At 37.7% G+C, this 11,470-nt stretch overlaps 1 protein-coding gene across 1 annotated transcript; it reads right to left on the bottom strand.

Annotated features, from left to right (window-relative positions):
* Positions 1-163: 163 nt before the first annotated feature.
* On the bottom strand, positions 164-11,015 carry frg1 (FSHD region gene 1). Its single transcript, XM_044190761.1, has 9 exons — positions 10,861-11,015; positions 9,528-9,595; positions 8,003-8,125; positions 5,473-5,530; positions 4,968-5,082; positions 3,567-3,671; positions 3,288-3,379; positions 830-940; positions 164-338 (listed from the first exon to the last, which is right to left on the bottom strand). The coding sequence occupies exons 1-9, from the start codon at positions 10,917-10,919 to the stop codon at positions 302-304; spliced, it is 768 nt and encodes a 255-aa protein (XP_044046696.1). The 5' UTR covers positions 10,920-11,015; the 3' UTR covers positions 164-301.
* Positions 11,016-11,470: the final 455 nt, after the last annotated feature.

Genomic DNA, 11,470 nt, shown 5'->3' with positions numbered 1-11,470 from the left:
TGGGATGGACTGAGATGTCAGCTGTGAGCTGGGCCTTATCACTGTTGCTCCACAGCAAAGTGAAATGATGGTTAATTATTTACACAGAATAGATCAATGGGTCACCTGAATTCTAGAAATATCACCATTAAGATTGATTCCAACTGGCTGAGACCAACAAAACTGATTTGACCATGTCATTTTATTCAAAATATTTAAAAACAAAAAAAACCCCCACTACAACAAACGTCAGATCAAATGGCCAAATCTATAAAATCAAGACATTTACAAAGACATGGCAGTAATTTACAAAGTTGAGTCTTCACTTGCAGTACCTGTCGGCTTTCATTTGGCTTCTCCTGTAATGTAAACAAATTGATGACATGTTACATTCAGTGTTACACTGATATATATGTCAATCTATTATCTGTTGTTTTATTTTTAATGCAATGTCTATATCCAAAATCAAATTATTTTGAACTTAAAACAAACTGCGACATTTACTTTTTTTTAGAAATATATTTTACTGTAATAAAAATAACTGATAATTTTGTTTTTAATACCAATTTATGTTGCCTGGTGTGAGATATGATAGCATGCATAAATTATCATATATCCTACTTGGTACTACTGCTGGGACGATTATGTGAATAGAATTTGTTTGTATCTAATACTCAGAAACTGAACTCAATTGCCAGCCTTTTAATGGCCTTGTATTTCACTGTGTGTGAAAATAGTCTTTGATGTATTTTAAACTTAGCATTAATTTGAGTGAATAAGGAAGAGTGATAATACAAAAAATGTAGATTAGGTGTTTGAGAATACATATCTAGTGAGCTTATTTTCACACCTGTCAAGCAAAGCTTCATGGAATTTCCCATCCGTTCTGGCTCTCTTCAGAGAGGAGGCATCTTCCTCATTAACCCTGAGTCGCCGATCTTGAAAACTCTGAAACTTCTTCCTGTAATTCACACAGCAACATTAATAAGACTATTACAAAAGGATGTGCAAAGGCAAATGACTCACCACCCAATTCACACACACGTAAACAGAATCACTCAACCTCAAAATTACTGAAATTTTCACAACTTATCCCCTTTGTAAACTGACACTGTGGCTCTAAGAAGCTAAATCTTAAAAAAATAAATAAATAATCCAGACAAAGAGCCCAAGTATTAACTAAAGCAGAGTGTCTAAATGTTGACAGTGGCAGCTAAATAGCAATAGGCTGAATGGCTAAGCCGACTAGGTGTCAAAAATCAACATATACAGTATAATTATTTAAATATTCAGCTAAGGCTGGAGGTTTTACCAGGGGATAGCAATGGAATCTGTTAATGAGGGTGGAATATGCTTTTTATTAATCAAGATTTCAGCTTGAATTTATCCATGTATTTAAGCTCTGCAAGAAATTTTGCAAGGTACTACTGCACTGTGTGATAGGCTGTGAGGACTTTATCCTCCTTCTTCTGTCAGTGTGAACCTTCGTGAACATTTCCCCTTATAAATGTGCATGAGAGATCTTAAAATAATCTGTTACTTTAATGTAAGCAATCTTAACAATATATTCAAATATCTACCACAACAGTGCTATAAACATCTAGTCAGAAACTTCTTTGATATTTAGTTTCTCTTTGCTCTGCCCGTGTTTTATGATTCCCAAGCTGCACTCCATCCTGAAAGGCATTTTAGACGCTAAACACTACATCAAGACACGGCTCAAGGGCAGCCATTATCAACATGTCAACATGATGAGTCCATTTCCCCAGCATTCATCTAAAACAAATAATAGAGTGGGAACACAAGCCAAAGCATGCCAAGCAAAAAACAGCTTAAGACATATTGCCTGGAACTTAATAGGCTGCAGATGGGCCTTATATAAAACACTTGCAGCATCGGAAGCTGAAATGTGGTGTTGCCCACTCTCATCGCACTCTAACAGCAGACCATCAATTGCATCTTTAAAGGAACGGGACTGATGAGGCGGTAGCTTAAAAGCCATGATCTCACATCCAGGGAAGTGATTTTGTTGTCAAAATCTTGGTGGTGCAAACTGACACAATGGGAAGATAATGGGAAGGAAATCACAGGTTTCCCCCCTCAATCACAATAAAGTGCTTTGGCTCTTATTTCAGTGAAGGCAAACAGCAAAATGTCAAGCTGTCTCAGGTATAATTACTGATACATTGTGACAACAGCTTAAAGACAAATACCACTTAACAGTGGGCTATGCGATTCTCGAGAAATCCAAATCCATGACAAATACCATGATATAGAACGAACGACACAGCAAGTAATATAACTAACGTTAGCTAGGTTGTGGGTTAGCAAACTGTTGCTACAGTTGCTGCTGCGAAGCTAACAGCCAGAGGACGAGACGCTTTCCCAGAGCCAGCACAGCAGCTCCAGACAGCGATGCGATACAACTCTTCTGCTACTATAGCTAACATCACAACAGCAGCATATCTTGGCAAACTAGAAAGTAACCCCACCTTTACAAAAAAGTCAAAGTCAGTTCCAATGTGCTAAACTGACAATAAATTACATACCGTAAAACTTAAATTAATAGCCAGGGCTTTTATTTGCTTCAATCACTGAGCTGAACACTGAAATTACTACTTACATAGGTCATATGATAACAACTAAACCATCTCCACGACAACTGAGCAACTGCTGAGGAAGGCCCAAGGATGTGGTTGAAAGCTTCGGAAACACAAAGTAAGTGGACCTTGTGTTGAGAATCTTTTTTTGTCAAACCTAATAGTTGTAAACAACATATACAGAGTGACCAGACTATCTGTTTCAGTTTTTTTAAATAAAAAAATTATAATTAATACAATTATTTTAATAAATAAAATAAATTTGTGTAGCAGAATTTTTTTTTTATGGTTTTCTATCCAGTTAATCATCTCACGACCCTCAGATTTGTCTTGTCCCCTTGTGGATGTGTCTAATATAATAATAATAATTAATGGAGTTTCACAAATATAGTATTTATTACAGGACTGCTGTATTGTATTGCATTATAATGTACAGGGGTTTCTATTTTCCCGGTCACTCTGTATTTAACATGCATGTAAACTAACTTAAAATAGCAGCCACCTTCTCCCATTGCCCTAATTTGAAAGTCCTTGGATGAAAGAACTTCTGATTGGCTCTTAAACTGCACATTGAATGTAACACAAAAAGATCTACTGAACCTAGCAGAGAATGACAATACTTAATTTCAAAGTTTTCTTCATTGTTATTGACTGGGCTGCTTATGTATTAAGTCAAAACTAAAGTTATGCACAGTGGAGGTTACGTACACATAATTGACCTCGCAAGACTTCACATTGCCCCTGTCCTCTTCTGCAATGCCATCTTTATGCTTGACCTCTCGTTCCGCATTTGATCTGATCTGTTCATCATTCAGGGAAAAAAAAGGAAAAAAGTTTTGCATTAAATATCAATACCTTGAACCCCCTGAAGTGAGGTCACAAACATTTCCCCCTTCCATCTCAACAGTCAGGACCCCACAGAGATTGCATGCTTAAAATGAAAGGATTATCATGCAACCTTGTGGAAGAACACAATTTACACATCACCTTCAGCATCTCGCCATCCCCTGCTGTCTTGCTCTTGGCCACGATGTCCCCACTGTCACTGTAGGAGATGAAACAGCTATTTGCTGCCAGGAGAGCCATTTTGCCCTGAGGCAGAACAGAAAGAAAACAGAGGAGGAGGCAGTAGATTAGATAGAATTGCAGTGGGATTGGTTGTTGTGACAGGCATGAAAGGTTGCCTGATATTTGATGTAAAAGAGTCTCAAGGTTGTGCCGGGCAGGTTGTTTATAGGTTCAACAATGCATCAAGGCGAGCAGTGCGCTACAGTGATAAGGTAGATGCATTCTGCATAATGAATTGGTTGTTCCTGACAACGGCTAAGTGTTATCTCTCATGGGCTAAACTCCAATCAGCCATGAGGCGAGCCATGAAAGGCAGGGAACAGCAGTAAAAAATTAGTCCCTTTTTACATGATCTGCCACAACTGCAAAAATAGATTTGTATTTATTTCAAACACTAATTGCTGTTCACATGGGCATCCATGGAAATAAAAAGATTTACTTATACAAATACATTTTATTAAGTATAGTTAAGTATAATTAAGTATAATTACTTCATCCATACAATGTTTTTTCCAGCATTCTTTGCATTCAGTCATACAGTCTTGCACTACTTGTACCTACAACTGAAACTAACAATTATTTTCATTATTGATTAATCTGCAGATCATTTTCTTGATTGCTTTGTCAATAAAATGACAAAAAAGTGAAAAATGCCCACTGCAATTTTCCAAAACCCAAGTTAACATATTCAAATGTGCTGTTTTATCCAACCAACAGTCCAAACCCCAAGATTATTCAGTTTATTATCAACATGACAAACAAAAGCATTAAATAATCCCATTTGAGAAGCTGAAACCAGTGAAATTTTGGCAGATTTAATACAAACAATATTAAAAGATAATTTCATCAATAGGGAAAAACAGACAAGTCCATAAGATAAAAAAATGTATATGCATTGTGCATTGTAGGCCTATCATGGGGGGCCCCTGTGGCTTAGGTGATAAGACAACGACCATTAACTCCAAAGTCCCCAGACATTTGTTGCATTTCTCGCTCCTTAATTTCATGTCATCTCTTTCTACTGTCTGGAGTCAGGGCTTAAACAGAATCAGAAATACTTTATTGTTCCCGAGGAAAAACTCTTTAAACCTACCATGGTTCTGCAAAAGTGGTACGGAATTGGCTACCTCAGAAATCACAGGACCAAGATGGGACAAAAGAAATATATAAGGGTTGCGCCAGATGGAAAAAAAAATGTTATCTCCAGTTCCACCCTCTGTTTGAGACCATCGACTTCTTTAGACCAATTTCCCTACTGGTCAACAGGGTTAAATCTACATATCCACCAAGATTAGAAGAAACTTTAGAAAATCCACTCACATCCTGGAATACTGCTTCCCATTGTTCCCTGGAGCCAATGGCATCAGAGCGCCCCACTACCAAACCCTCAGAGTTGATACCCAGGTACTTGCCATATCCAGACTTCAAGGCTATCCTGCAACAGCAAAAAAGACCAAATGAAATTCTACAGTGGCAGTACACTGGCACAGCCTTTTCAATACCCCCCCCCCCCAAAAAAAGAACATAAAAAAGGCTAATCTGATGTTTACTGAGAAAGCCTATGTGTGTTTTTTTATTTTGTCTTCATACCAGGAAAGGTTTAATAATATCAGTAGAAAATTAATCTGAGATCCACAACTGAAGAAATAGCTCCAGAATAGGTAGCACCTCCAACAAGGAGAGGTTGGAAGGGCCCAATGAAGGGTAAATTACTCGTGTACATCTAGACACTATAAAAACTCCCCGCAGGAGCAGGTATTAAATCTGTTGGTGAAGGATTATCTGTGGATGCAAATACAATGTGCAGTTTGTCTTTGTGACTCACCTTGTGTCTGAGACCTTGATGGCAGTAAACTGTTCTGGAGGGTCAGGTCCTTCATCATCTGAAACATATAACACAATGTTTACCTTTGAAAGATTTTACAATTGTTGGTATTGCTTTTCAAATGACTTTATATTGGTCCGTATAAAGAATTTTCCTGTTTCTTTCATTTTTCACTGTGTGTAGATTTGTTATTAATGAGGCTCTTTCAACAGCCAAGTCAGAATATTCTGTGATGCAAGATGTTTGACCTGTAACCACGTTTTGGACACTGATCTTACATTTTTGACAGAAAAAGCTTTCGCCACACAAAACAATAATTTAGTATTTTATTAATTACTGTGTAACAATTATGTGCTACTATTAAAATGTGCATAATTTCTTCTCACAGCAAGTTTATCCTTGAGACCTGCTTCATGTTTTACTTATGCATTCTAGTTATTAATAATGTAAACCTTCTGGCTACGTAGTGCTGTGCTGGGTCCAGTTCACCAGCACTGAGACATTTGGAATAAGATATTGAAGGAACTGTTGTGTTGCATTTAAATGCTTTATTTTATACTGAGGTCTCCTGGGTAAAAAAAACTTATCTGCCTGTGATTAGGTCACTTCCTGACCTTTACAATAAATCAAAGTTTCGCACAATTTGTAGTGCATCATACAAGCATCAGGTCAAGGGAGAGCAAAGCCTGAGAGACATTAACGAGGAAAGCATTAATAAAGTAGAGGTAAAATGTGACATAAGCTGCTTTTTCAAAAGGCTAATTATCTTTGGAATATGTCAGATGGTGACCCTCGGAGTTGGCCAAGAGAAAATCAGCATGTTTCCTCTGACCTGCAGGTGAATGTGAACATTTTCTAAAACGCTGTATCATCCACAGTGTGGCGCCTGTGTAGAAAATCCAGTAAGGAGGTGAAAATCTCTAATCTCTCTTTCTATACTGCTAGCTAGCATTCTCTTTCATCTCCTAGAAATGAGCTTATGTGCATGCAGAGGATGAGGACCCACTAAGGGAATTGGGATGTTTCAATCTCCCAGCCATTTCCACTGGTTCTCGCAAAACGTGGGCTGAATTAACTGTTAGTAGTGTCTATTTCCAGGCAGACTGTTTCAATGAGCACCACTCCCTTAGAAGTGCCTGAAGGCAGAAGTGAGTGAAAACTCTGAGTTAGCTCTGCCCTTACCCTCAACTCAACCCCCGTTCAGCCTTTTCAGTCTGGTGTCTGGATTTACTACTTAAATACTTACTGTTTTGTGGACTGAAGGCAAAACCCCCCTTCATCCCCTCAACACCTGGAGCCTACAGTAAACGTAACCTCAAAATTAAGTTTTAAGTTCTTCAAGTTTGTACAACTGTGGCATCTTCATTTAAAAATACAGACAAAATGAAATGCAGAACAACTAACTTCCTACATGGTGCTATTTTTGCATTACAATCCTGCTTTGCACTTTCTCCTAGAGAAAGTCCTACTCTTTTCTTCAGTGCTATAATTAAACTGAAGCTCCCTGCGCACTCCGGGAAAAATATTACGCCAAACTCCCTTTAAGAAATATGACATATTAACAATTCCTTACTTACTGCAAAAAAACATAACTCTAGAAACACAAGATAAAATGTCAACAGCCTTCTTGTCAATTTGGCATCAATATAATCCATAAAGATAAACTGTATTTCTGTACTTACATACTTTCCGTACTTCACACTTTGGATTTTGTTGCCTCAACTTGCTACCAGCTTCCATTGTTTAGTTGCGCTATTTTAGTGGGAGAAGACCGTGGGAATGATAGGGGAACATTTAAAAAATTAAGATTTCTCACTAAAATACGTGCTGATTGGTGGATCAGATACACACCGAATTAAACACAGACCCATAACACTGTTAATTCACCATCTATCGTGTGTGTGTGTGTGTAAGACGGTATTTGAGGAGTTCTTTTCGGTCGTTACAAAAGTAACTACCTGGTTTGCTGCTTCCCGTTTGGTGCTGGAGAGATACAGTATGTGCGCAGACAGTAAACAGTTTTTTTTTTGTTTATTTCTGATTTCAACACAAATTTGTTGTTCACAGTGTAGCAATATCAGGGAAAAAATATGGTGCATCCCCTGGACGCGTCAACAGTGAGTTTACTGCATCCTTTCGGATTTTAACACGTCAGAGACGTAGGACGCATACCTTGCAACATAATTGCATGGACTACTGTTAATGAATCTCTGGCAGTTATTTCAAGTGCAATGAGAGAAATATGAGGCACCTGAAGCAAAAGAAATTGTTGCCATGATACACCCAGCAATAGCAGAAAAAAACCTCAACAAAGCTAGAAATCTTGGGTGGAAACATTAGTACAAACTGTTCTTTCATGCACAGAAATTAATGTTTTATAGTTGAAAAGCAATTATATAGATAGAAATGTTATACTGTTCTGGAAAAAAAGTGATCAAACTGAGTTAAAGTCACTAGAGCTGTCTGAATGATCCGACGACTCTGAAATGACTCTGTGAAATCCTGAAGTCACTCCAATGCATCTTCTTACCTTTGTGTGGTGCACCAACTGTGAAGAGCCCACTATCCAGGGCGTGGATGTACGAGTTGTTCTGCATCTCTATGGCAACTGTTCCAGTGATTTCCCCAAAGCTGCTGACAGACCACCAACCACCTTAGCAGAAAGACCCATGTCAAAAGGTATAATAACACATGGCACTGCTGTGTGCTTGAAAGTCACAGCAACATTAAGGTGCAGTATCCACTCAGAGGACACTTTTTGGAGTAAACTATAGTTATAAAACATACTAGGACTAGTGAGGGAAATCTTTTTTACTTGGAATCTTAAATGGAAAACACACTGCCGACACAGTGCGGCATATGACGCACGTCAAGTGCTGCCCCTAGCACCAATAGGCAGCGCTGCAGTGCATCAACAACTGTCTCTGCTCATCCATTGATCTACACCATAGACTGTATATGTATATGTTATATATAGTCAATGATCTACATACACGAGAGACAGCGACAGCAAGAGGTGAGGACAAGAAGTTGAGCTGCCACGGGAGCCGGGATGTACAAGCAAGGAGTGAGTGGAATTTATTTATTTATTTAATTTTTTCCTTGTAGATACAGGCCCAAGTGAAATATTTAAAACTACAGTGAAAATTAATGTCTGTAGTTGGGCCAACATTGCATTGACGTACCCCCCAAAAAAGTAGGACAGTGGCATGCCAGGTCGCGGTGCGCCCAGCCACCGCCGGTGTGGGGGTTGTACATATGAATTAATAGGGTTTTTGACGCGCACCGTCCAGCGGTGGTGTGTTTTGGCCTTTACTCAGCTGAAAAAATGTTCACGCAAGTGGGACTGTAATCTGGTGTAGCTGACATATTACTTACTAGCTGGTACTTCTAAACTCTGTGATATACCGGTGGGCATAATTGCAACATAGCAATAGTACTTTAAGTTTGTCAGTGGGTTGAGATGTTAGGAGGTTCTTGTAGAGTGTATCTGTTGTTGTATCATTTGTAACTTGACCCCTGCAGTTTTTAAAATCTCTTTAAAAAGGTACAATCAATGATTCAAATATAAACACAATGGTCGCGCTGAACACAAGAGCAGAACCTGTTATCACTCTTAAAAGTATTTTAGTATTTAGAATAACTCTTATACTCTTTAACAACAATTACATTCAAGTTGTTTCTGATACTGTGAACATCAATAATGTTTTAAAACCAGCTTCAAGGCTTATGTTTTCAATGATTATCAGTTTAGAAACACAAAATGCTGATTCTGTGTCAATAAATCTTTTCAATTACATAATATGGTCATAAAACAAAATTCAGATTGGGCCTTGAATGTTAATATTGGCTGATTTTGACATGCAAATACCACAATGACAGATATTTCTATATTCATTCTATCGAACTTCTCAAGCTCATTTTCATCCTAATTGTCTCACCCATCTCCGGTACATGCTACAAGAATATTTGCTGCTTAATGGAAAGATTAATGGGATATAAAAAGTTGGCTTTGGTTAGCCTGTACAATTTAGAAACACAGTACATACACATACCAACAATATCTGGCTTTGCTTCTTCATCTGATGCTTTTCTCTTCTTATCTTTATGTTTCTTCTTTTTCCTGTCGAAAAATATAATAAAATGTAAAAAAAAAGTTGCTAAATGTTTAATTACACAGGTAGGCCCTGTAAGCATTCCCAAACATTAAACCTCTCAGGCAGGCAAGTTTGACGAAAGTGAAGACATTTTCCTTGAAAATGCAATTGCAAGTCAATAACAGATCACTGAATTATCATTAAGTTGTTTTTCAATATGAATTATGGGTGTGGTCAGGAATGTGCTCTGTTGCACCTGTAACCACACCCACAAGATCTCACAGGGTCCTGGAGTGCACATGCACATCACTGCAGCAAGGTGAGAAGTTAAACCACTGGAGGTCAGCAAAAATGGGTTAAGTTACTCTTTAAATAAATTCTGTTGTGCTGCAACCTGCATTCAATTATTTTTTTGTTGTTGATAGTATATTCAATATGGCCCATAACAACAAAGTTAATGATGTTTTTAAGTTTATTTATTTATTTTAAAATCATTACCTGTGAATATGAAATGCAGTAATGCCTCAAAATAAAACAGTGAAGAAGGCTAAAGTTTTTGGTATTTCTGTTTGTTTGTGTCTTGTGTAATTTCTACCCTCTAGAGACTGTTTTCTTGGAAGTTATTTCTCACAACAGTTTCTTGGATTTCACTAACGTGCCCTCCCTGTCATATAAACAAACACCATGAGGTTTTCTACATCAAATCAATAACTTTGCCATAGCTGAACTCTAATTAAAGAATTATTGATACCATGTTGATTAGATTTTGGGGGGGACTTTTTTCCTTGTTCTTTGTCAGGGTTTTAAGATTGAGGTTGATTTAATGGTGTGGGTGTTATGTCTCCAAGACATCACTTTGGCCTCTGGCATCTTTGTAATGAATGTATATATCATCTTTTAACAGACTGTAAGTAAATTATTTTTTTTTTTTGCATGAGCTGCTGCTAAAACTACTTTAGCACAAAGTAGCTTGTTCACAACTGAACCACAGCTAATAGCTACGTTAGTCAAAGAAGGGGCTAACGTGTTAGTTAGTTCCAAACAGCCGAGTGACTTTTAAGATCTGCGGCAGCCTTTGTCAGCATGCTGATAGTTAGACGTTTAAGAATGGCTTAATCAAAATAGACAGTAAACTAACGTTGGTATGTACACTAACGGATGTTTCACGTAGCTAACAATAACGTTTTAGCCTCAGCTAGCTTTAGCATAGGTTATAGAAACCCAGTTCGTTAGCCGTGAATAGTACTGCAGACGGTAGCGATTAGTGGTACAAATTAAAAGAAACACGTACCCTTTGTTAAGACCTTTCAAAACCAGTTTGGTCGATTTTACGTGAGAATATTCCGCCATTGCTTAACTAGTGGTTAGCACGGCTACTAGACAGTGTGCAAATTGTGTTTTGTTTTCTATTTCAAACACAAGTACGGCGGCCGCGCAGGCATATTCACAGTCTGATGCAAACTCATTCAAAAGTTTTCAACCAACATCCATGCCTAGGATACTTTAATATCTTCTTACTACTTTGTGGTATAGAACATTACACTGAGTGACCTAAAAATAGAAATATCTGTACACTGTAATGCAATACAACCGTCAATATAACATTGTAATCTAACAGTCCTGTAGAAATTAGGCCATCTTTGTGAAACTATTGTAATTGCTGTTGACACTGTGTACTAGAGGTGTTGATACAATTCTATGGCAATTATTAAAACTTGTGGTAATATTGGATTGGATTGCATTAAATTATAATGTGTGTTTCCAATATGTTGTATAAGAGGAAACTCCTTGTTCACTTAATAAGTGTATATGTGTATGGTATTAAGAAGTAGATGCAGCCAGAGAACAATAGGCCTGATTACTGATCACTGGGCCATCTTGAAACTATTAGGTCAGTTTCA

Source organism: Siniperca chuatsi, linkage group LG3, assembly GCF_020085105.1.
Source record: "Siniperca chuatsi isolate FFG_IHB_CAS linkage group LG3, ASM2008510v1, whole genome shotgun sequence".
Taxonomy (NCBI): Eukaryota; Metazoa; Chordata; class Actinopteri; order Centrarchiformes; family Sinipercidae; genus Siniperca; species Siniperca chuatsi.
Note: the sequence above shows the minus strand (reverse complement) of the source record. Positions and strands in the feature narration are given on the sequence as shown.